The sequence below is a fragment of the Hydra viridissima genome, unplaced genomic scaffold, assembly GCF_058129835.1.
Source record: "Hydra viridissima isolate aposymbiotic clone 2 unplaced genomic scaffold, HvirCarnegie_v1 scaffold_2, whole genome shotgun sequence".
NCBI classification, from domain to species: Eukaryota; Metazoa; Cnidaria; class Hydrozoa; order Anthoathecata; family Hydridae; genus Hydra; species Hydra viridissima.
The window spans coordinates 20,777,046-20,804,528 of NW_028324301.1; the positions used below are offsets into that span (position 1 = coordinate 20,777,046).

Genomic DNA, 27,483 nt, shown 5'->3' on the forward strand with positions numbered 1-27,483 from the left:
GCAAGTAATTAACAGCAATATTTAATAATAGGATTTTAACGACATTAACTTAGAAACTAATAACGCTTTTAACCTTTTTATTGAATTTCTAATCGTCTTGTTTATCTTAACGTTTGTTAATAAAAAAAGCTTCCTATTTGATTAATGGGGAAGCATTTGCTAAGGCTGCAACTAACCTAATACTAATAACTGAGATTTCTTTTGGTTAACTGACAGAAACAGGCAGTGACTGTGAAGGTTTTTTTTTTAACTGATTACAAAAAAATAATGGAAGATAGGATCTAATAAATAGATAATGAACACTCTGGACCAACACAATGTTATACCCTTATATTAAAATAAAAGTAATTTTAAATTTTAAAAATCTTTTTACCTAACTCTAAGCTTGAGGTCTACGCTAGTATAAATTATTTACTTTTTTAAATTGAATGCCATTTTTTGGGATTTGATATGTACGTTCGGAATTAGGAACACGTGTTCCTAATTCCGACCGAAAACTTTCTTTTTTAAATTTAAAAATTAACAATATTTTTATAATAAATATATTGTTGCTTAACATGGTTCGATTCAGTTTAGGTTCCAGTTTATTTATTCAAAAAAATTAATATGAAATTCAAAAAGCAAGCGGAGTTATTCAACTTTAAGTACGATTTCGTTCGGAATTAGGGAAATCTACGGTATAGATTACTTCCAGTAATCTATATCTTTTTCCTTTTTAGTATTTTCAGCATTAAACTTTATTATTAAACTATTTTTTTTTTATTATTAAACTATATTATAAAACTATTATTGAACTTAATTCCAATTTTTAAGATGAAATTAAATAGAACTTCTTACTTTAATCAGGTTTGTGTATTGAAACTTTAAACTATTTTTTTTGCAGTTTCAAACGAATTAGAATTCTTTTTGTGAGAACAGAGTAAACAAACAATTTCCGGGTTTTTAGAATTTTATTGAAAATACTAAAAGGACTTTCTTTTTCGGACGTCACTAAATTTCTGACGTAAAAATTTGTATAAATCTTATTCTTATTAAAAGGTTTGAGAAACATAACCTACTTCGTTCTCACTTGATCAGTGAGAATAAAGTAGAGCTTATGATTACTTCAAATGATAACGTGTTTGAATTGGGAAATGCTACAGATTTTGATTTTAGTAACAATAATACAAATGAAGGGGATTTTGTAGTCGTGAAATTTTATGGTAAAAGAAAATCGTGTTGGTCAGATTGAAGAAATATTCAACAATAAAGCTCTAGCTGTGAACTTTCTTAGAGAGAGAGAGAGAGCGCTGGTTTAGAAGATTTTGATTCGGTAAGTTTTTTTTGTTGCCATCACTTCAAACACAAAGATGGTAACAAAAAACACGGTGGTGCACGAAGAATAAAAGTTTATTTAAAATATGATTTGTTTGTTTTGGTGAAGCAAGCTAAATCAATTTAGCTTCTACACATATGCCCAATACTTCCTGCATGGATGTCCCAAACTACCCCCCACTATCGGGAGGAATGGAATAAAGTGGATATGCGCTTAAAATGACTTTTAAATCATTTAGTGTACTTTACAACATAAATAAAATTGTGTAGTTCATTTGTATAACGTTGTAATCTAATGATTTTTTAAATACTTCAAATTCCATCACAGACATCTTCCTTTCCTGCTCTTACTAAAACTTACTCCTCTCCCATGAAGATTATTTTAAGACTGAAAATTATTTTAGGAATTTTTTTGTTTCCAATGCTACAGTTAGTGGAAAAACTAAATTTATACCTGAAGATGTCATTAGAAAATGTTAAATCTTAAACAAGATCACTCCTCCCCCCTCCCACTCCCACTCCACTGCTGAAAACTAATTTCTCCTATTTTACTTTTGTAAGATACAGTACAGTTTAACCAAGTTTTGTTGCAGATTTGATTTTCCTAATTTTATGTAGGGGAACATGGGGTAAGATGACGAATGGGGCAAGATGAAAACATATTGTTATCTTCAAAACTCAAATATATATAAAATCTGACTGTAGCTGAGAGGGAAGTAGATTACATCTACTAGATTTATTTATGTTCTCTTTGTAAATATTATTTTCGGAATCAAAGATATTTGTTAAAAAGGTTTCTTTCTTAAAAAATTACATAATCGTTTGTATTACATATCTTATTAACGAGAATTTATGATATCGTGTTATTTGAGAAGGTAACGTATAATGGAATTTACTTTTTTTAAAGTCGCTATCTTGCCCCGCATACGGGGCAAGATGATAATTTGAGGAAACTTTGGTTAATGAATTTTTTCCTGGCTATATTTAATTTTTATATGGGTTTTTTTTATACATTCGTGACGCATAATAATTTTTTTCCCACTTTTTGATAAAGTTTTACTTATTGAAACATTTATTGAATAAGATATAAGTGCTTTTCAAAACGTTCGTCGTCTTGCCCCCATGTTCCCCTATTCTTATTAGGATTCATTAAAAAATTCAACTTTTTTTTCTAAAGATAAGAGAAGGTTCATGTGGTGCCTTAGTATTCTATTTCTTGTTAGAAAACTTTTGACTGCGCTAATGCCTCCCCTTCAGGATCAAAAGCGCCTAATCTCAATTATCGGTTCACTATAAAATAGAAGAAAAGAACGAACTGAAAGTATCTTTTGGCAATTCTGGAATGGCTGTGAAAGAAGTGGAAAAAAAAAAATTCATCACTACATCGCTTTGTTTCAGGTTTAAAAGAACAAGAATCTTCCCTAAGAGAAGCTTCAAAACTTTGCCAAATACAAACAATGAAAGATGGAACAAGCGAGCAATGTAAACAATCAAAGATGGAACAAGCGAGCAATCTGTGCTTCGCTAGCATCTTTTTTATTTCTAGAATTTCAAGTCGGCCGAAGGTCAATCGTTATATGAATTTATTAGCGGCACTTTAAGTGACATCTGGTTTTCCGCCAAGCTCTTTTTACCCTGGATAAATACGATAGTCTGGGAAAAGTTTGCAAAGATCACTCAAAGGCAACTAAGAGTTTTTTAAATACGGAACCTTAAGTCAATTGTTAACGTGTAAAATTCTCAAAAAGAAATGCGCGCAGTTTCAGAATCGCTTTTTACAATTAAAACTTAGAGTGAAAGTATTAATCGTGCTCATTTTAAGTATTCTCTTTTATAAAAACTGTATATAACATTTATAATGAAAAAAAAAAAAAAATTCTAAAAAAAAAAATCAACTTTAAAAATATACAAGGGATCTATATAGAGAGTTTATAAAATTTATATAAAAATTAATATAAAATATCTATATTATATCTATATTGTATATGTAACTCCTTTACTTATTTAGGCCAAGTTAACAAATGTAGCATCCGTGGCCACACCGCAGTTGTTATCTCTTTGTGACATAAGGACGTATCCATCGTTACCCCAGTGAGTAGACCAGGAGTTTTTGATAAGAGTGTATGGCTCACCATTCTGAACGCCATAGCCGACAGCAAGAACGGCATGGTCTAAGTTTTCAGGCTTGTTTCCTATGAAAAAAAAAATGGTTGTGTTGACTTTGATTAGTCTATAATTTATATAGTAATATAATTTTCTACCAAAAAATGCTGCCATTTATACAAAAGAATTTACAAAACTGAAAATACACAAACAGCACCTCACAAGTTTCAAATTCTTTAGTACTGTTATGGGTTGTTTTTTTTTTAAAACACATACATTCTAAACATGCAACAACATTCTAAAACATTCTACAACAACATAGAACAGCATTAACATTAAATTTCTATGTTGTCGTGTTTGCTATCTTTTACAAAAAGAAAAAATACCACTTACCACATTCTGGGTTGTAGTACACACCATGTGAGTAAAATACAAAAGCTAAATGAGCAGCATCGATTCCAACAGCAATTGGTCCATGTTGTACAATAGCCATTTTTAGGGCATCCATATCACCAGATGTTACGTTAACATAACTTGAAATTTTAGCTCCAATAACTGAGCCTTTTTGGTGACAATATCCATCCTAAAATATTGCAGAATGAAATAAAAATAAGTTAATAGCTTATGCACAAAGGGAGATTGTAAAACTCTAAGCCCTGTGTTATTTAGATTTGTGTTATAAACAGAGAGGGTAATCATTGTCCCCATACTTTGCAGCATTAGTTGCAAACATTAGTTCACAATCTTTCTAAAAACCCATTATCAAAAAATAACATTTCTAAATCAACTTTGTTTTGTCATTTAAAGAAAGCAGGAGCAGAAGTTGCAAAAAATTTGAAAAGAAACAAAGCTTTAATGATTAACTACAAGAAACTTTATCACACTTTTTAGAAATGGAATTAAAACTGCATGGGTCAACTTGTTTGCATATCAGACTCTTAGTGTGTCAATTTTGTGAGACAAATTAAATATCTCAGAGATTTTATCAAGAAAAAAATGGATCAAAGGTTTTATAAAACAACAGCTTGAGCCTTCATCAATATTCCAGAATGCATTGCTATACAATCTTTAATTGGGTTTAACAAAATAAATGTACACAATTTTTTTCTATATTGGATTTATGCTAGTTTGCTGGCACTGTGATGAAAACGTCACTCCACTAGAAAATACCTACAATATAGAACATGAAAAAGTATTGACAAGACTTTTTATGAGAAACAAAAATATAAACGGACAATGATTCACCAGGTCCAGTAGAAAAAACCAAAAACTTGAATCAATGAAAAGATCTTTACAAAATTGGTTTGAATATTTTTTTGAGATTGTACAGCCAAAATTAAGATATATATTCTTTTACTATCAGATAGACACAATACTCAAATCTAGCTATTTTATAACCCCTCTTTTGCAAATTTAACCACTGCATATTTAAGTTTTTTTTAATGTTAAATCCCATTGTGAAATAATCTGATAGAACTGCAATTAAAATATTGCTAGTTTGTTTGACAAAGCTTGCTACAATCCAGCTGCAATAACAAAGAAACCGTTTTGTTGTTGTAGAAACAAATCCATTTGACAAGAAAAATTTTTATGAAAACTCATGTGAAAAGCAACCCAGGCTAAGGAAGATGTTCATTTAAATAGAAGGTGATGACAACAGTTTTTAACTTTTTTAAATAGAAGCGATGACAACAGTTAACTTTTCTTCAGAACAATTAAAAGTGAACAGCATCTCATGACTTTTGAAATAAAGACGTGATGACGTGATGGTCCAGAAGTACAAAAAAACCAGCTCCATTTTTTTCAGTGTTTTCAAAACAGTGTATTTAACTTCATAGTAAAATTAAAAGTGGTACAATAAATGGAACTACTCAAACATTACTTACAACTGCTAAGTATCTTCCATAGCTTTCATCAGTAGCAATACCACCATGCTTCATGATATATTCAAAGGAACGAAATTCTTCACCACCATCACAACCGTTATTACCAAAGCCCCAGGAACAGTCCATTAAATTTTGCTCTGAGAGAGGGATCAAACGACCAGTCTAGAGCATAAAAATTTCTTTTATTTATATATATATATATATATATATATATATATATATATATATATATATATATATATATATATATATATATATATATATATATACATATATATATTTATATACAGTGGGCAAAATAATTGTCCGTATATTAATGAAAAGTATCTATATTTGATTAAAACAACATTTAAAAGTATATAGATAGTTGTAATTAAGAGTTTTTAAAGAAATATTATAATATTAAAGTAATTTTAAGTGTATTAGTTAAAAATATATTAATATATGAAAAGTCATATAAGTTTATTTGAAAAGAGTTAAAAGTTTAAACAAAAAAATTGTCCGTACACTATGTTAATTTTTAAATTAAAATTAGTTAAAATTAAATTAATATCTTTTTGGACCACCATCAGCTTCAATAACTGCTCTACAACGATTTTTCATTGATGAGACGAGTTTAGACGTAATTTCTTGATTAATTGATGACCAAACATCTAAAACCAATTCTTTGAGCTCGTTTTTATTCTTTGGAGCTCGATCTTTCATTCTTTTTTCCACCACCGACCATAAATGTTCTATAGGGTTCAAATCGGGTGATTGTGCAACCCAATCCAACACATTAATGCCATTTGCAGCAAGATATCTGGTTACAGATCCAGCTTTGTGCTTTGGATTGTTGTCATGTTGGAATATAAATTCCATTCCAAGTCCTAATTTTCCTGCCGAAGGCACCAAATTCTGTTCTAATATGGATCTATATAAGTGTTGATCCATTTTCTCATCAATAAATTCAATTTTACCAACACCGGACGCACTCATGCAGCCCCAAACCATAACATTTCCACCACAAAATTTAAATGTTGCCTTCAAACACTTCACATTATATTCTTCTCCGACTCTTCTATAAACTTTTGCACCACCATCAGCTCCATATAAATTAAATTGATGAATGAATGTATCATCCTTCAGAACATGTTCCTTTGCCCACTGCAACCATTTTCTCTTATTCACTATGCTGATGAATGGTTTTCTCCGAAACGTCCGTGCAAAAATATTGGCTTCATGCAGTCTGTTCCTAATTGTTTGTGGCGATAATTTAATATTTAATTCATTTTCCAGCTCTTTTGATACTTCTACTGCATTTTTTCTTCTATTCTGCTCAATTTTCCCAACTATGCACCTGTCAACTCTTGGCGTTGTTGATCTTTTTCTGCCTCATACACCATTATTTGCCACTGATTTTGTTTTTAAATACTTTTCCCATATATATTTCCCATGTGTATTGAACAGAGCTTGGTGGTATTTTCAACATTTTTGCAACTTTTCTAATTGATAATCCATTTTCCCTATCAAAAATTACTCGTTTACATAAGTCAATACTATATTCTTTTCTTTTTCCTTCCATCATAGCCACATAGTTAAGAAAAGGTTCATTTTTATTTATTATAGTATTATTTAACCTAAAAGTACAAGATATTAACAGTATTGAAAGTGTTCAGGCAGTTCTTCTTGATAATACTGCTACCAATATTGACTCAATAAGTGGTTTAGTGGTAAAACTTGAAGAGCTGTTAAAACAGAAAACTGCACCTCATTGGGTGCACGCTACATCAAAACGAATTTCCTTTAAGAGCTCTTTTTAAAAAAGTAGATGGAGTAACAACTGATACAGGAAGGTTTAGTGGGCTTCAAAAGATGTGTGAAAAATTTTAGGGTTCACATCAAGTTTTGTTTGAACCTGTCACAAATCTTATAGTTGATGGGTATATTCCAAAAGAAGTACTGAAAGACCTTAGTAGTGATCAAAGACTTCTATTTGAGTATTGCAAAGGAATAAGGTCTGGTAAAGTTGCTGATAAATGGGCTGCTTATAAAATTGTCCCACTTAACCATACAAGGTGGTTAACTCTAGCTACTTGCATTCTCTGTTTATATACAAGAGACAATCAACCAAAACAGTCTTTAAAAAAACTAGTCTACTTTATTGTTCAAGTTTATGCTCCAGTATGGTTTAAAATAAGGACATCATCCAAGCTGTACAACTCTCCTCATCTTCTTTTTTCTGCTATCGTTCAACTAAATATTCTCCTATTTAATGATGTAATATATATTGTGAAGCAGAACAATAAAAATAACACATTCTGCCTAAGACCTGAAAACATTCTCTATGCCATGGTTAAAGATGATGACAACAAGATCTGAAATCATGGTTTTCAATCAATACTGACTCTTAGACAAAGGTTTCTTTTTAAATTATTTAATTGACTTAGTAATTTAAAAAAATTATCTTACTATTCTTTTAAACACAATCATAATGCAGTATTGATCACAATTTTGAATTTACAGAATAAACTTGACCAGTTTGCAAAAAAAAATCCTGTAATAAATTTTAATGCCAATCACTGGTATGACTTGATAGACCTCACTGCTCCAGATTTATGGAACTTTCTATTACGCAACATTTTACAATTCAAGAAATTCAATACTTCATAGACAATTCTGTTAAGCCAGATATTCCGGACTTCCCATCTCACTTCCTGAGTGCAGAGCGAACTGTTAAACTTGTATCAGAAGCATCCCATTATATTTACAGGTTTGAGAATTGACACAGCTACATCTTGACAAAATTGCTTAGCACAAAGATGCATCAAACATATATGTCAAAAGGATATTATTCCCATTCATATGATGGTATTTTTGAATAAATTCAAAAAGTTACTAAATTAGATAAACAACTTTTTATAAATTTAGAATCATAAATTATAAAAAAAAAAAAAGGCATTTAGAAAACTTTTTAACATATTTTCACAATTGAAAATTTTAATATCTGCTTATCGCGCCTTTTAGAGCATTTTTTGCACAATCACAATAAACTTTAAAAATAAATCCGCAAATCATTTTCCATCCAAGATCACTGAAATTTTTTGAGGTATCTTTTTTCAACTACCTCCAACTACTGCAACATTATACATTGGGCCAGGGTAAAATCGACCTACCCTAACATATATATATATATATATATATATATATATATATATATATATATATATATATATATATATATATATATATATATATATATATATATATATATATATATATATACATACATACATTTAAATATTTTTACCTTTAAGAAAAGTGCTCCTTCAATAGTGCCTGTGCTTCCAAAACTCCAACAAGAACCACAGACAGCTTGATCTTTAACAGGTGTGACAGCACCTGGATTACAATTACAAAATATTGTTATATGAATGAAAATTATACTGATGATACACAAACTTCTTTCTTCAAAAGTAAGGAAGTAAAAATGAAAAAAAGTGAGAAAAGTGGAAATGATACAAATGAAGATCTTTCTTTAAAGTGTTAATTAAAATTTAACTCTCACCAAACAATCTCCAGTTAATTTCGGTAGGAAGATCTGATTTTTTCATAGTTTTTATAAAAGGTTTAGCATTAGAAAATGATTTTTCTGATTTCTTTGAAGTGCGACGACCACGTAACTTCCTCAGTTCAGCAGGAGAATGATCTGCAAGATGATTGATTTTCAACTTAAATGTCAACTTTTGACGATTCATGGAGTTGATATACCTATAAAAATAAGAAAAATTAAAAATAAGTCAGCATGCACACACAAACGATATACCTGAACTGTTTAAAGAGAACAAACAAGTAACCTGAGATTATGTTTAAATGTATGTTTCCTTGCTTCTTCATGATCCTTTTCATATTTCTTTACAAACTCTTTATACATAGGATGGAGATGTGATTGATCTTCTGGGAATATAAATTCTCTCATTGGATTAGATACTACTTGGGCTTCATAACCTGGTCCTGGGAAACCATGACATTCCATACCTATTAGATATCAGAACATTTTCTTTATAATTATTATAATTATCTTAAAAAATTACTTACTGGTAGTTTTTATAGCTTGATGCTAATATAATTATATTAAAGATGTTTTAAAAAATCCATTAGCTCCGAAATATACAAAGCTATGTAGAATTTTAAAAAACTTTACTTCAAAATAAATTTTAGATTTTTCAACAAAAAAAACAAAACAAAACAATAAAGAATTTGAAAAAACAAAAACCTTTTATGGGCTCTTCAAAAACATCAGACTGGAAATCAGTACTGATAGCCTGGTATATTACTTTATATTCATCAAAATGAGATCCAAGCAAAGAATCATACCCAATCATTTCATAAAAAACAGGTATGCTTGATCCTTTTTTTACGTAAAGAGTATATACATTGTACTTATCACCATTATTGTATCTGTACTGCCATATATCCACAGTAAAGTCCATAAATATTTTTTGGCCACTATACTATAAAATAAATTTTAACTGTTAATACAAAACAAAAATTCTTTTTCAAATAAAAAATAAAAAATAATAATACAAAGTATATTAACACTATTTTTCAAAACTACTAAAAACTATTTAACACATAACTCCAGTTATGTATTAAAATTAAAAAATCCTCAAACTATTACTAACAGTAAAGTTTTCCATGTCAGGTAGAAGTGATTGTGGTAAGGCAGGCTCATCACTAGTCCCATCAAGTTTAAAACAATTGATTTGGTTCAGCAACACTTCATTTGACATTGGAGCAATTAAGTAATGTGACCCAAACTCACCAACATCTGCACGCTGAATTGTCTTTGATATACCTAAAAAAATGCAGATATGTGTGTGAGTATATATATATATATATATATATATATATATATATATATATATATATATATATATATATATATATATATAACATATCAAACATATATGTTTGAGAGCATATATGTTAGCAATTCCACGGCGCAACGAAAAATATTTGACATCAAACAAAAAACACATAATTTTCATGAACTTTACTCTTATATCTTGTTTTATAGTAAAGCAAACACTTGAGGTTTTTTGTATCAATTAGTTTAACTCATCTTCTTTCCTACCATATGTTGAAAGTAATCTTCTTTGTATGGCATCACTTATGTATTATTCATGTCTTGAAACCACTATTGATAAAAAAACTTGTTGCAGGAACGTTTTTTCAAACTTAGGTTTTGAAGGTAAGGATTCTTAAGTGGAAGAAGACTTCTAATTCGTAAAAAACTTTCCATATAGATTATAAAAACGACGAGGAATCAATTGGAATGAGGATCTTTTTAATATTTATACATAATTATTTAGTTCTCAGGATTTAAAACTTTAGGAGTGGTATTTTATAGAAAAAAAACTTTTTTTTTTAAAGGTCCATGTGGAAAAGGCAAGTACAGCCTTTTCTCTATTTATAACAAGTATTTATTTACATTTTCTTGGAGAAATGATACTTAAGATTTATATGTAGAAACTATGCATGTTACACTATTTTTCCTTTGCAAATTTTATGACATTTTTTATTTTGATTTTTGTGTTTGTTTTGATATATTAAATTATTGTGAATTTGTAATGCAATGACGTCTTATAATGTTTTCTTTTCACTTTCTTGTCTAAAGCTTAATCAGAAACTTAAAAAAAGTAGCTATATAGGAAAATTCATTTTTAGGAAAATGTAACATAACTGCTTTAAATGGCATAAAAACCTTAAACTTTATTCTCCAAATAATTAAAAACTCTTAAGTCTGTAAGATAAATGATTTTGGACAATCCTGGCAGATAAAAAAAAAAAAAAAATGATGGCAGTTAATTTTTTTTATAGTTGTTGGATCACTGTAGAAAATTTCAAGTCAAATGCAATAACGGTTCTAAAGATATTCAAATGTCAATATGACCCAAAAATACTCTCTTTTTTGGTGCCATAACACATCCAATTTTCTATACTTAATGTCCATACCTTCTGTGAAAAAATCATAAATTTTTTCAGTACAAAAAGGTCAATAACTTTGGATTTGCTTAACTTTTATAGCCAAATTTAAGTTTTCTCAAGCTTTATACAATAGTATTAATTATATATCAAAATATGAACTAAAAAAAATTCCTCTGGAATGGCTATATATGTATACCTTCATAATAATCTATGCGACTTTTCTTTGCTTCAGCATCATACCAACCGACGAAAGGTTCATTAAGTTCAGCATATGGTAAACTTAGGATCCCATCCACCTTATACCGACTTGGCCATTCTGGCTTCTTCGGACGTGACGTTTGAGGTTCGAACTTTAAATAATTGCGACCAGAACAGAGTCTTAGCAGACTTATCAAACATACAGCTAAATGAATAGTCAGTAACTTCATTTTGAAGAAATAAACTGAAGATGACTTTTTTGATTTGTTAATTCAATAGTTTTATTTGGATGTGTTTACAAATTGTGGTTGCTTTTACTAAGAGTTTGAACTGTGACATATTAATATATTTTTAATAACATCAAAAAGCATGTGTGTCCATAAATGTCACACGACATTCATACGACAATTGTCACAAGATCTCAACGTGATTTGAGAAGGGGTACAGTGAACTTAAAATCAGAGCCGGAGGAGGGGGGGAGAGGGAAGGGAGGGAGGGAAGGGGGTGGGATTTATCTACAAAAATAGGCCAAAAAGGTCAGTTAGTTTTCAGTAAATATTTTACTGAAAACTAACTTTAATTCTCTTCTTTTTAAATTGGAAGTTATCAAGAAAAAATGTCTAAAGTTTATTGGAGGAAGGTGTCTGCAAAAAGGACAAAATTTTTCTTTGTAATATAACACCCCATGTAGCAAGCAATATTGGCGCAATATTGGCGCGATATTGGGTATCTTGGCAAATATCGGCCAAGTTATGCCATATAGCACCAATATTGGCAAACATTATTACGCCAATATATGCATCCCAATATTGGGCTAATATTGGCAAAAAATATTTCGCCAACATCGGCATATCATTATCAGCAATAATTTGCATGCCAATATTTCCCCTATATTGTTATTCAAATATAAAAACGTCAATATTGGCGCAATATTGATTTGTTATTATTACGCCAATATTGGCAAATATCGACTTTTTACATATTTGTACGCATGCGTCATGTTATCAAAAATTAATAATGTCCTTTTTTTTTGTCCACAATTAAAAGTTCATTTAAAAAAAGTTTATATGTTGCAGACTGGATATTGTTTACTTTTGTTTTAATATGTAGTATGTTTGTTTATTTGTTGTAAGAAAAATAAAAATTAACAAGCAAATATTATTTGCATTTTACTATATATATATATATATATATATATATATATATATATATATATATATATATATATATATATATATATATATATATATATATATATATATATTGATATATATATATATATATATATATATATATATATATATATATATATATATATGATATATATATATATATATATATATATATATATGATAACTTTTTAATATGGATGACAGCTAATGCATATATATGACAGCTAATGCACTTACATAATAGTTTCTTTGATGAAAATATTTTGTTATTAATTGTTATGTTTTTTTAAATGATCTTAGTTTTTCAATACTTATAAATTATCTAAATACATATACAAGAAAAGTTGATAACTTTTAACAGGAAGCATTTAAATACAATTGCCTTGTTAAAATTGTTTATTATCATGATTAAATAGTTTTTTTTTTAAATATGGCATTTAATTTTAAAATTTAGTTTTATAGCTGTTATGTCAAATTTTATTATACTGAAGGTAAGGTAAGGAGGAATATTTATACACACACTTCAAATTTATTAATTATTGTCAAAGTTAAAAAGTTTAAAAATAACTGAAAGTTATTTCCAAAATTAATTTTGGTTGTTTTCTATATCCTAAATTCTATATAACTTTATTTCCCTTTCTTTACTTTAAAATTTATTTTTACAATGCTACATTGTTGTTTAGCTTACGCATTATTACTAACAATTACAATGATAAAATAATAAGGTATATCACAGACTATACTTTAAAATATAAATTATAACTTACTTCGTACCTTAACTACTCAACAAAGTAAAATGCAAATAATATTTGCTTGTTAATTTTTATTTTTTTTACAACAAATAAACAAACATACTACATATTAAAACAAAAGTAAACAATATCCAGTCTGCAACATATAAACTTGTTTATTTGCCTAATAATATTAGGCAATAAACAAGTAATGTAATATTAATTTATAAGTTAAAGTATAGTTTGCGATATACCTTGTTATTTTTTTAATGTAATTCATTGAATAGGCAATGAATAAAATAACTTCAAGTCGATCTGCAAAATCTAACTACATAAAAAGAGCTGTTACAAGACATTTAAATGATATTGCATTGGCCTGTAATACTGAAAAGGACACTAAATGTAATAATAAAGTTAGCAGTTTCCAATATACTTATAATGAAGGTACACTGCTATCTGATTCCTTTACTATAAATGACCAGCCCGTAATAAAGCAGACATACATTGGTGATAACATAAGTATCAATGGTAATTACACCATACCATTACTTGATGATGCAAGCATTTATGACCATAATCTGAGCTCAAATCAACTTTTATTGGGTTTATGTAATAATAATTTTGTCAGGGATGATGAAAATGTTTTTGACCTTACAAGTGATGACCAGGGATACTATCCAACTTTTTCAAGTAGTGATGATGACAGAGAAGAAGTAGTTTCGTTAAGGGAATTACTTGTAAAATGGTCAGTAAGACATAACATAACACATAGTTCATTTTCAGACTTACTTAAAATACTATCGAAGTATCATGAAGATTTACCTAAAGATGCAAGAACATTACTCAAAAGTAAAAGTTCTAGTATCATAGTTATGAGAGATATGTATGAACAAGAAGCAGAGTATGTTTATCTTGGAATAAGTAAATTAGTGAGTTTACTTGCAGTAACATGCAATGATAACTGGATAAATAATGATGTTTATTTAGTATTTAGCATTGATGGCTTGCCTCTATTTAAGAGCTCTGCAAAACAGTTTTGGCCATTGCTTTGTTCCGTTCAACTGGGAAAAAATTTATACAAGCCATTTATAATATCAATATTTTGTGGAAGGAGTAAACCGAAAAGTGCTGAAATATTTTTAGCTGATTTTGTTACCGAATTTAGCTTTTTGAAAAAATATGGTTTGTTTGTAAATGGTAATCACTTTAACATACATGCTAAAGCTTTTGTTTGTGATGCACCAGCACGTGCATTTGTAAAAGGTATCAAAGGACACAATGCTTATTACGGATGTGAAAGGTGCATTCAAAAGGGAGAACGTGTTGACAATAGGACTGTATTTCTTGAGGTAAATTCAATTAGGAGAACAGATGCTTCATTTGCATGTTATGAACAAGAAGAACACCATAAACCTGAAGTTGTTCCACCATTATTAAAACTAAATATTGGTCATGTTTCACAATTTCCCCTAGAGTATATGCATCTTGTCTGTCTTGGTGCAACACGCAGATTATTACTGCATTGGCTACGAGGTAATCGACTTGATAAAATAAGCATGCAAATTGCTGATTTAATATCAAGTGAGATGAAAGCCCTTGCACCACATGTCACTGTTGAATTTTTCGCAAACCGCGAACATTGAAAGATATTGACCGATGGAAGGCTACTGAGTTTAGGCTGTTTTTGTGCTATGTAGGACCTGTAGTGTTGCGAAGTAATCTTGAAGATAAATTATACAATCATTTTATGCTTTTGCATGTAGCAATCACCATTTTAATTAATCCTGCTATTTATTTGACATATATTGACTATGCAGAAAAGCTCATTAATGAGTTTGTTAAACAAATGCCAATTTTATATGGTAAATATTCTTTAAATTATACAATGCACAGCATTTCTCATATTTGCGATGATGTACGAAAATTTGGTTCTTTGGATGAATATAGTGCATTTCCCTTTGAAAATACTTTAGGCACAATTAAAAGAATGTTAAGATCTGGTCGAATGCCACTCCAGCAGTTGTGTAGGCGTTTATCGGAAAGAGATGAAATAGACAACAATCTTATCACTCATTCTTCCGATTTTCAAACACTTCTTAAAAACTCACACAATGAAGGTCCAACATTAGGACATTGTGGAAAAGAATACAGTGGAGTTCTCTATGCTGGGTTTAATTATTCCACATTAAATTGCAACAATTGTGCTTTACTTAAAAATGAAAATATTGTTGTAATTGTTAACATTATTGAAAGTGATGAAGTTATAATTGTTGCAAAAGTATTTGGCATTAAAAAAGGATTTTACAAATACCCTTGCAATTCTGCTCAGCTAAATGCGTTTCGAGTAACAAAATTGTCAGACCAATTGTTTGCATTTCCTTTAACAACAATAATAACAAAGTGTTTATTATTTCCAAGAGGAAAATATTTTGTTGCATTTCCATTGTTGCATCATAAATGTTCAGAAATTTAATATTATATCAAGATGTTTCAACTTTTTCCTTTATATTTTATTTTTTCACAACATATATATATATATATATATATATATATATATATATATATATATATATATATATATATATATATCAGGGTGTTAGATAACTCATTGGCACTGTGTATACAACAAAATTCCCAATTGATTTAAAATTCAATGATTTTTGTAGTAGTAGGACAATTTCAATAAAAATTTAATATTATATCAAGATATTTCAACTTTTTCTTTTTATATTTTTATATATATATATATATATGTATATGTATATGTATGTATGTATATGTATATATATATATATATATATATATATATATATATATATATATATATATATATATATATATATATATACTTATTAAATATTTATCTACGAAACATTTTTATGACTTAATTCAAATATTTTACTTCAATTATTTAGAGGTGTCAAATTGTCAAAATTATTTAATGGCAAATAATGATGAATTTGCTGTGTCAAAACAGTTCAAAAAATTTGTTGTTGTAGAGTTTATAGAAGAAAAAAAACATGGAGTATGTGCTATGGAGATTATATGCTCATCTTGGCTGATAAACAACCATATTACTTACTGGCCGAGCAACCTTCAATCATCATCAAGGATAATTAAAGCAGTGCAAGATAATGTAACACCAAACAGGAGCTGGAAGCAGCTGAATATACGTATTCTTTATGAAACCGGTATTGGTTGTCTTATATAAAAAATTAGTGAGTTTAGGGTTAGCAGTAGTAGATTGGTGATCAAAAAGTTGAATATTTCTTGTGTTTCTTAAAGCTTGATTTATTTTTTATTTAAATAAAATTTCTTTTGATTAAGGTAAACAAAAATGTATGTGAGAACAACTGAGAGTTTTTAAATAACAATTTAAAAAAATAATTTTATAAAAGAAACAAATATCTATATGTTTTTTGGATTATAGTAAGATTAAGATTAAGTACTAAATGAAAGAAATAATTGTAAGTTTTTTGGATTAAGTACTAAATCTATTTAATGTATTAAAGACTTAATCCTATAATTTAAGTATCAAAGGTAGTAAATGAAATGATTATATTTCATATTTTTTACAGACAGTTATGAAGCAGCCTTTCAGAAAGTTGAAATACTGACATATACTTCAAATGCCGAAACAAATGAAGATAGCCTAGACGAAGCTCCATTAAAAAAATCTAGATAAAAGCAACTTGGATTTCTATCTAAAAAAAAAAAGCGTTCAGTAAGCACTGATGAAGAGCAAGATAATGAAGATTACTTATTCAACCAAACAGAAATTCCACTCTTTTCATCTCAGTCAGTTATTAGAGATGAAAATAATTTATCAACATCTATCGCTGCTATTGAGAAAAGATTTGCTGGTGATTTAATTTGTCATTTATTTTTGTTTTGCTGATACTTGACAAGTTTTTAAGTATTTTTTATAATGTTCAATAAAATAAAGTTTTATTTATGTTTCTTGGAAATTATAATCATAATTTACTAATTTGAATTATAGTGTTTGAAAAAAAGAATTTCGAGCTTTTAACAAGCATCCAGTATGACATAAAGAAAATCAACTTAAAGATGAGTAATATAGAGAAGCTTTTGAGTTCTAATTTGCTCATGCAGTTTCTGTGACACAGAACACAATTCCATTTCTAGAATGGAATTGTTTGCCGATTCAAACTGAGGAGGAACTAGTAATCTTGGAACATAAACTTCAAGATAAGGATAACTTAGAATCTTTGGTATATAGATTGCAATTTAGTCCAATTTCGTAAAAAAAATTGGAGCTTTATAAGTTATGAGCTGGTTATAACATTACTGGAGTAATTTGTGTGATTTTATTTAGATAAACTATTTAACAGCTGTAGGAGGAGAAGATTTTAAAAAAATGACAAGTGCTATCATGGGAAAGCTGCTCTCCCCAAAAACCTCATTGTTATATTCAACCTATGGCAAAAAAGGGAAAAAGTCCTTTGCTGCACTTACATCCTGCCAGGTCGTAATTGGTAAAGCATAATGGGATTAAATTTAGTGAAATGTTATGTTAATTACTAAATATTAATATATATATACTAAATATTAATTATATATATATATATATATATATATATATATATATATATATATATATATATATATATATTAGGGTGTTTCTTATTTTTGAAGATTCGATTTTTGCATGGGCCACCCTGCCATTTGGTTCATTATCATAAAAAAGTAATGCACTTTTTTTTTTTTTTTTTAGAATGATTTTTAGGGGTCGCTACCGACCCTACAGTATTGCGCAAATGTACCCTAAAAATGCTTATGTTGCGTATGATGTTATGCAACAAAAGTGGTTGGTGCTTAGCGTACAAACCTCTTTTAACTAGTAATTTTTTTACTTTTAGTGTGCAGAATTGTGTCTATAATGCTTAATTGCTCCTTTTGCAGGTTAAACTAGTGTAACTACTGTACAATGATGGCTTCATCAACCAGTGCAACAATAGCTACCAGAAAGAAAACGGAGATATGGCTTATTGGACAGATGTCCTCTTCTTTAGATTGTGTTATGCTTCCATCAAAAAAGGGAAGTGTTGGCCCTTTTCTTCCATTACAAGCAGATTGCCAAGCAAAGCATTAGGGAAGTATTACATTCCACAGCAAATGATGTTTTTAGAGTTTGGTCAAAGGCCCGAATACCAGTGCAATTAAAGAAGCACGTTGTCCCTAAAATCGAAAACATTTACAAGGAATGGGAAAAGTTGAAGAAAAATAAGGAGAATAAAGCTAAGCGTTCAGATTATTTGAAACAAAAGGAAGATCAATGGAATAAAGGGTTAGCAGAACTATTCGATATTGCCCATACCAACGCATTGGAAATGATCACCATTCAGGAGGATAAGAACTTCCTATTATGCCAAAGAGAGAAAATTCGGAGAGGCAAAAAGGGTCCAGTCGATAAGAAATTGGCAAAGCAAGAAGAAGTATCAAGAAAAAGACAAAAAGAAATGAACCGAAAAAGGGACCGAGAGGAGATGGCAAGAAAATCTCGAGAAGAAACAGTTGTTCTTTCATCATCTTCTGAAGGTGAAGATAACCCTAAAGAAGATAGCATAACTCAAGAAGATGACTCGCCTAGTAACCAAGATGACCCTGAGCCATCAACTTCAGGTACACCGGCTCCAAAGCGTCCTAGACGTGGCAGGAAAAATATACTGAATGAGAAGTTGGCAGCTAATTTAGATGTGGCTAAATTGAGTGATCGTAGGGCGGCACTTGTGTTAACACCGGCATTACAACTTCTTGGTCATGATCCAAAAGAATACAATGTTAATCCAGCTTCCATTCGAAGGGACCGAATAAAACACCGCAAGAAGATAGCAGAAGGTTTAAAGAAAGAATTCAAACCAGAAGTTCCTTTATGTATTCATTGGGATGGAAAATTACTCGCTGACATCACCAATAAAGAAACTGTTGACCGACTTCCAATTCTAGTATCTGGAGTAGGAGTGAAGCAGCTTCTTAGTGTCCCAAAACTACCATCAGGAACAGGTGAAAATGCGGCATCTGCAGTGCATGACGTGTCAGTGACATAGGGAATTAACGATCAAGTAAAGTGCATGTGCTTTGATACTACTGCAGCCAATACTGGGCCAAGAAATGGGGCTTGCATTCTTCTAGAGCAGAAGTTTGGGAAAGATATGTTGTGGTTGGCATGTCGTCACCACATTCTGGAAATTATTTTGGAAGCAGTAGTTTTGCTGTGTCTCGGCCCTTCAAATGGACCTGACATACCACTCTTTAAAAGATTTCAAAAAAGTTGGGTCTCATTTGATTCTACAAAGTACCACACAGCACAGTCTGATAAGAACGCTTCAAATGCTCTTACCGATATCACTGATGAAAGAATCGTCTTTTGCAAAGATCAGCTACAAATCTTTCAACCTCTTGACGACTACCGAGAACTTTTGGAGTTGTCTATTGTTTTTTTGGAAGGAGTACCTTTGAGGGGCATTTCATTTAGAGCTCCTGCCGGTCTACACCGTGCTCGCTGGATGGCGAAAGCTATTTATGCGTTGAAGATTTGGATGTTTAGAGACCAATTCAGATTGACAAAAAGAGAGGAGAAGGGAATAAGGGATATTTGCCTTTTCACGGTTCGACTGTACATTACAGCCTGGTACAGATCTCCTGAAGCAACCTCAGCTCCTAGACTTGATCTGCAGCTCTTGAAAGACTTGGATGCCTACAAGACCCAGCATCTTGAGATCTCGAAAATTGCTGTGAATAAGTTACAAGGGCATCTATGGTACCTATCAGAGGAACTTGTTGCTTTAGCTTTTTTTGATGATAAGGTTCGCCCTGAGACGAAGGTCAAGATGGTCCAAGCATTGAACAATGTTTCAGATCAGATACATATGAAACGGGCTACTGTGGGCTGCTCAGTTATCCAAGAAAAGAAACTGGAGGACTTTGTCACGTTTAATACACGAAGATTTTTCAGCATCACAGGACTTCCATCACACTTTCTTCAAAACAGTGTAAGAGAATGGGAACATAATGATGAGTTCAAGACTGTAAAGTCCACTGTTCGAAGCATGAAGGTTGTCAACGACATTGCAGAATGTGGCGTAGCACTAATGGACAAATATAATAGACTACATACAAATAACGAAGAGCAAAAGCAGTTCCTGTTGTTGGTAGTTCAAAAATATAGACAGAAATATCCTGACAGAAAAAAGACAACTCTCATGAGCGATTAATCTTAGTACAGTAACTATTGTCTTTAATAAACCTACAATCAAATTAAAAAAGCATGTTTATTGCTGTCTATTAATAAATAAGTAGAAATGTAATGACAGAAAATGGATGTTTTTAATGTATGTAATAAGTAAATAAATGTGTACCAAGTAAATGAGTCATTATCACCAGTCTCCATCAGTTTTATGATTTTTTCCTATGTTAATGACTAAGAGCGCATAGTAAAATATGCCTTAAATTTCAATGACTGGTAGCGCCCAGTAAAAATGTTTTCTTCCCCTTGAAATTTTTACACATTTATTTTTTCACCAAAATGAACCATTTCAGTGGGTGGCCCACTGAAAAACAAAAAAAAAAATTTTTAGCCCCAAATAAGAAACACCCTAATATATATATATATATATATATATATATGTAATCACCATATATAGTACTAATCACTATAGTGATTAAAATTGTATCAGTTTGAATATGAAACAAAATTTGAGTGCTTGTATTTATATTTTTTTTGTATTTGTAGCTGCGGTAACAAGAAAATACCCGGACTCAAACGAGAAGTCAATAAAAGTGCGTATTGGTAGCTTTTTAGCACAATCCAGTGATCGAGATGGAGGTCGTAAACGGCGACACGAAAAAGACGATTTTCGAAATGAAAATTCACAATCCATGGATAACACTTTCTCTGAAATAAATAAAACATTCTAAAATATAGTATTTTATATTTTTATTTATATACATATTACTTGTTTTATATTATATTACTTTTTATTCAGTTCATTACAGTTTTTTTATTATTTGCAGAAAACAAATTTCATTCAGTTTTCGTGAAATTTGTATAATCTTGATTTTTTATATAAGAAAAAATTGGTCTAGATATAAGTTGACCATAAAATAATATATTTAATTATAATAATTAAAATATCTGCTCCTATTATACAATTTAAAGTATATATACTCTGTAAAGTAAATAATATAATACAATAAAACGCAAACATTTTAACGATGTTAACCTATATTTATAATATATTATCTAATGTTCACCCCGTATAAAGACCAATATTTCGCTAATAACGCTAAAATCGCTAAAAAAATTAAGATTAGACCAATTTTACAAAAAGTATATATATATACTCTTTGTAAAATTGGTCTATTGTGCCAATATATAAAATTATTATTGGCCATATATCACGTAAACAATGTAGGCCGATATCGTTAAAATGTTCACATTTTTATATTGCGCCAATATTACCACCAATATTGCGCCGATGTTACATTTAAATATTGCGCCAATATATAAAATTATTATTGGACCAATATCACGAAAACAATATAGGCCAATATCATTAAAATGTTCACATTGTTATATTGGGCCAATATGTTTTCCAATATTGTGCCAATATTGACACCAATATCGCGCCAATATTGCGCCAATATTGCTTGCTACATGGGACGGTTATCATGGATCTTGATAACACCAACCCAAGAACGCCACTTACATGGGGTGATAGCGTACACATTCAGGTACCCTGTGATGCGGAAAATAATTTAATTTGAATGTTGAAATTGAGTGGAATTTTGACTTCATAATACGCTAATAAAAACACCTGTAGAATGAGAACCACTCAATACAATTTGATGAAAAATGGTGCAAATGTTGCCTATAGCCACACCAAACTTTGGATAACATTTCAGTCGGATTGGTTGACTGGATTTATGGCGGCTTTAGTTTAAATTTTGTTAGTTTTTTGCTACTTATACCTCAAAACGTTGCCGATTGCTGTGATATTCGGTCACTATTTTCAAAATAATGGTTACATGAGTGTTCTACTATGCAATCGTGGCCGCCGAGAGGGGGGAAGAGGGGGACAGGGAAGATTCCCGGGGCCTCGTGTGTGTACAAATAGTTTTTTAAAATAGCTTTTGAAAGATTTAAATAGTTTTGACTTTTAAAAGAATAAATTAATTATCATTTTTAGTTTTCAATGACCAGAGCCCGCTTCTAGTGGTCCTGGGTATATAATTGATCATAATGAGGGCCCGATAAGAAAGCTTCCCCAGGGCCCAAAATTTCTCTTGGCTGCTATGTATGCAATACCAACAATTTTCACTATAACTTTTTAATTGCTACATGTACCGTTTTCATTTTATAGACCAAAATATTGATTTGTTATTTGAAGCGTGGTTTGACTTGGCTTATGCATAGCGTGAAAATCTCAGCATTTCCTATAAACTTCTACCAAAGTGCAAATAAACCCTAAAAAATGGTACAAAACCATTTTTCAAAAGATTACCAGTTAGTAAAACAAAAAAAAAAAAAAAAAATACGTCTCTGTTAACGAATTTTTATTGACTATTGAAACCTTCTTAAATACATTTACTTTCAAAATTAAGTGAAAAAATAACTATTTAAACCCTTTTTTTTTTTTTTACATATTGTTGCCATTAAATAGCATCTGATTACAATTTAAGACATGTTTTTTGAATTTTTGACAAAAATTTTTTTAATAAATAGTTCAATATACTCTTTCAGTACAAATATTCTACAACTTTAAATGTAATATCAAAGTTCATAACTTTTAAATGAACAGCATTTAAACATTAAATTGGTTAAAATGTTCATTAAAAACCGTAAGCGGTGATTTTCTTCTCTTTATCTCTAATAACTCAAATTATCCAAGCAGTTCTTTAAAAGGTGCTTACTGTTTAGATGCAGCACAACAATCTTTTTTTGTACTCTGGATGATTTTTTTTTTTTCGCTTATACCTTGACCAATGTTTATAAAAATCTTGATGAGCAGTTTCAACAGTTTTTTCTGGTGTCACTCTCGCACCAGCTATCATTTAGTAACATCTTTTGAAATTTTCAATTCTTTCAGCGAAATCCAGCTCTAGGATGAATTCAAAGCAAGCCTTGACAACTAAATTGAAATTTTTGAATGCTTCAATTATGGGAAAGAGGTTGGGAACCAAGTTTGTATCAGTATGTTGCTGCAGCACATCAACATTTTAAAGAAGTTTTCTGTATTCGTTTCCATTGAACTGACCCCCGTGATATGGCCTAAGTTGAATGTGGAGGGCAGCTGGTAATAATTAGGTATAACCAGCTGCCCTCCACATTCCTAAGGCCTAAGTTGAATGTGGAGGGCAATTAAGTATTGAACTGCTCTTAGGAAATTCATGTAAAAATTTTGCTCTACCACCTTGCTGCTTGATTTTTGGTGTATAGTATTAACCAGTTCCTTTAATCCGTTGTTTGACAGGCCTGTATTTAATTGTACTTTTACAAGAGCTGGAGTGGTCAATTTTGGAGCGCTTGACGGTGACAGGGCACTACTTTGACCTGAAACCAAAACATACATATTTTATGTTTATAATAAACTTTGTTTAGAAAGTTTGGTAAAACTTTTTAATTATTCGTTTTAAAAGAGATTAGAAACTTGTCAAAAATATATATTTCCTGAAATCTATCTAGTCTCATTTCTTAATAGTTAAGACTTTCTTTCAATATATGCGTGTGAAAATTATTTAAGAATAAATATTTACCGGGGTTTATTGTAAGTGAAGGCCCGTCGGATGCTTTAGTGAATCGAATATTGCCTTCCGGGGATAATTCTTTATTGGAAATAACTCAAGATGCAATTTGTTTGGCTGCTTTGGCATTATTTGCTGCTAAAGATTGAAGGTTTTCCTTCTACTTTATTTAAGATCATTGGTGTAGCAAACCTTTTAAAGGGCTGAGGCAGTTGCTGCAACGCACACTTGATTCTTCCTCAATGGTGGTTTGCTCTTCAAGAGGATGTTTTTCTTTCAGCTTTGAACGACCAATATAGCAGATTAGGCAATAACAAATCGTGCCTCTTGTTTCAAGTCTCACTTGTTATGACTTGAAATCAACCAAAGGTGGGAGTGCAACTTCTTTCCCCTCTTGTTTCCTGCGCAAAGTAGTTCTGTACGATTCGTTGTGGTACCGAGAATCACTGATAATGATTTTGGTCCAGTACAGTTGGCATACTCGATCTGCTTGGAAAACAGTAAGCTGTCTTAAACATCTTTTCAGACAGAGCAGCCACACAAACTTTTGATTTTCATCATGAACCTTTGCTTGATTTGGCATAGTGTTAATTCACTAAATCTAACTTCACTAAATCAAACTCTGCCTTAAAATTTTAAAAAATTTAACATAAATTTATATTGGATAACAATCCACTTAACATACTTACAATTATTAACATACTTATAATTATTTGAATTAGTGATACTTGTTAACAGTATTAATGACTCTTGTTAACAATTTTTAACATACTTAAATTAATTATTCTTGTCACACTTAATGACAATTTAGAAGAGATCTTATTTGATGAGACAGTCCTACAAACGACTTTTACTGCTCTTCAAAGGACTTTTCTGCCCTTCATAACATTTCTCTCTTCAAAAATTATTACACTTATAGAAAACTTTTGATGGAGATTTTCTCTTTTTGTACCTCTCCTCCTGATCTGTGAAGATTGATTTTCCTCAGACTGGCCCTCCGAAATTTTTAGTGGTCAGTTTTCTTATTTATCTTATCTAAATTTTTTAATTCAATTATCTTACAATATAAAAAACTATTTGGTTTTCTCACAGTTTTTCTGTATTAAGAAAAATAAATATTTATTATTTCCTATGTAGGTATCCTTAGAAAAGCTTTTCAATCATTTTTTAGCATTTATATGCATTTTGAAAATAGTTTATACCTTAGGAATTGCTGAGATTTTCACGCTATGCATAAGCCAATTCAAACCACGCTTCAAATAACAAATCATTATTTTGGTCTATAAAATGAAAAAGGTACATGTAGCAATTAAACAATTATAGTAAAAATTGTTGGTATTGCATAGTAGAGCACTCATGTAACCATTATTTTGAAAATAGTGACCGAATATCACAGTAATCGGTAGCGTTTTGAGGTAGAAGTAGCAAAAAACTAACAAAATTTAACTAAAACTGCCATAAATCCAGTCAACCAATCCGACTGAAATTTTATCCAAAGTTTGGTGTGGCTATAGGCAATATTTGCACCAATTTTTATCAAATTGTATTGAGTGGTTCTCATTCTACAGGTGTTTTTATTGGTGCACCATGAAGTCAAAATTTCCCTCAACTTAAACATTCAAATGAAGTTATTTTTACGCGGACAAAATAAAAAGATTTGAAATTTTGCATCACAGGGTACCATGATGTGTACGCTATCACCCCATATAAGTAGCGTTCTTGGGTTGATATTATCACGATCCATTATAATCATCCATGATGATCCGTGATAACCTTGCTATTCTTGATCTTCTAACAGCTAAACCACTTTTCATCTTGTCCACGACCGTTAGTATCTTGAAAAATGTTCAAAATTTCGTGATAAATGATCTATTATTTAATGTAGGGAGTGTAGGCAATTTTTATAGCCAATGTAAATCTTTTTTATTTAAAATGCATTGGATTCCTTTATATATTTTATTTTCAAAATGGTTTCAACCACTTCTGTAGCTTATTTAGTTCCAAAGATATTCGTGTTTTAATATTTTCAATTCATATACATTTTATGAAATATTTCCTTAAAATATCTCGTTAAACTTTTGGCAACGAAAATTATCAAGTGAAAAACATGGAAATAAAACAGGACGAAAACTAGTTAGAGAGAAACGGCAAATTTACCTTATCGCACTCAAAAATGTCTAAAGACGGGGAAATTTAAAAAATCTCCACTTAGAAAACAAAAAACCCACCGCATTAGACTACCAAAAAAAAAACAAAAAAAAAAACTGATTGACATAATAAATAAATAGTTTCAGAATCTATTTTTATGTGGGGACGAAAGAAAATGCTTAATTTACTTGTATATAAACAAAACTGAAACATTTAAAATTAAATAACTTTATCAGTTCTAAAACAAAACGACATCCCCAAAAAAATTACTGTAGTGCAACCTTTTCTAAAAAGAAATAACATCTATATATATATATATATATATATATATATATATATATATATATATATATATATATATATATATATATATATATATATATATATATATATATATATATATATATATATATATATATATATGTTAATGAGTAACATCTGTAATATCCATATTAAAATTATGAAACTTTGAAAGATTTATTTTGAGCTGGAGTCGGAGTCGGTACAATTTTTCCGACTCCGACTCCAGCCAAAATGAGCTCTGACTCCGACTCCAACTCCACAGCCCTGGTCTCTTCACTGTTGTCACAGATGTTAGACATTCTCGAGAACTATTCATATCATTTGTAGCATCTGAGACAGTTAGTATGCTGTTTCTTTTACTAGTGGTTGCATCTCTTCTATCTTCAGTAGTAGATGTAATCGCTGACGTCCTGATAACTTCCGATTGACGACACTTCCAACTTCTTCCTTTTTTTTCATGCTGAATTCTGTTGAAATTGAAACTTTAACTTTGCAACTTGCCCAATTGAACATTTTTCTTGCCACAATGTAAATATTGGATTGTGTTGCTACTGATAATTCACGTTTTCTTTATTACTACTTCTTTTTTTTTTTATATTAACTTTCATAAAAATAACAAAGTTGCAATTATTATCGGACTTCACTCTGGCAAAGCTATACCATAGCTTAATCTTTTGAAATATAGTACGAAAGAATAGTAAAACGCTTAAGTTTCTTAGTCATCTTAGAATCTAAACACAAAAATTGGTCTTGATAACCACGAGGTTTATCAAGGTTCCTTCGAACATTATGTTTAGGAAAAGAAACCATAAACGCCCACTAGAGATATTATGAAAGTGTGTTTTACTAAGTTTAATTACTTTTCGTGATTTTTAAAATTTAAATCATCCACGT

The 27,483-nt window shown here is 30.1% G+C and overlaps 3 protein-coding genes and 1 pseudogene across 6 annotated transcripts; 3 read left to right on the plus strand and 1 right to left on the minus strand.

Annotated features, from left to right (window-relative positions):
- Window positions 1–3,108: 3,108 nt before the first annotated feature.
- Window positions 3,109–11,767, minus strand: LOC145200918 (digestive cysteine proteinase 2-like). The gene is made up of 9 exons (XM_080074591.2): window positions 11,470–11,767; window positions 9,968–10,140; window positions 9,559–9,796; window positions 9,140–9,320; window positions 8,851–9,053; window positions 8,593–8,684; window positions 5,304–5,465; window positions 3,811–4,000; window positions 3,109–3,506 (listed from the first exon to the last, which is right to left on the minus strand). The coding sequence occupies exons 1-9, from the start codon at window positions 11,699–11,701 to the stop codon at window positions 3,319–3,321; spliced, it is 1,659 nt and encodes a 552-aa protein (XP_079930717.2). The 5' UTR covers window positions 11,702–11,767; the 3' UTR covers window positions 3,109–3,318.
- A 1,059-nt stretch (window positions 11,768–12,826) lies between these two features.
- LOC149892387 (uncharacterized) lies at window positions 12,827–15,870 on the plus strand (annotated as a pseudogene).
- A 375-nt stretch (window positions 15,871–16,245) lies between these two features.
- Window positions 16,246–17,596, plus strand: LOC149892388 (uncharacterized). The gene is made up of 3 exons (XM_090079681.1): window positions 16,246–16,565; window positions 16,953–17,237; window positions 17,375–17,596. The coding sequence occupies exons 1-2, from the start codon at window positions 16,316–16,318 to the stop codon at window positions 17,057–17,059; spliced, it is 357 nt and encodes a 118-aa protein (XP_089935807.1). The 5' UTR covers window positions 16,246–16,315; the 3' UTR covers window positions 17,060–17,237; window positions 17,375–17,596.
- A 46-nt stretch (window positions 17,597–17,642) lies between these two features.
- On the plus strand, window positions 17,643–21,316 carry LOC149892389 (uncharacterized). Of its 4 annotated transcripts, none has more exons than XM_090079679.1 (3): window positions 17,643–17,870; window positions 18,011–18,081; window positions 18,298–21,316. In XM_090079679.1, the coding sequence occupies exon 3, from the start codon at window positions 18,726–18,728 to the stop codon at window positions 19,440–19,442; it is 717 nt and encodes a 238-aa protein (XP_089935805.1). In that variant the 5' UTR covers window positions 17,643–17,870; window positions 18,011–18,081; window positions 18,298–18,725; the 3' UTR covers window positions 19,443–21,316. The 4 variants fall into 4 exon arrangements, with proteins under 4 accessions (XP_089935805.1, XP_089935804.1, XP_089935803.1 ...); XM_090079678.1 differs by having other exon boundaries at window positions 18,031–18,081; XM_090079677.1 differs by having other exon boundaries at window positions 18,031–21,316.
- The last annotated feature ends 6,167 nt before the right edge of the window (window positions 21,317–27,483 follow it).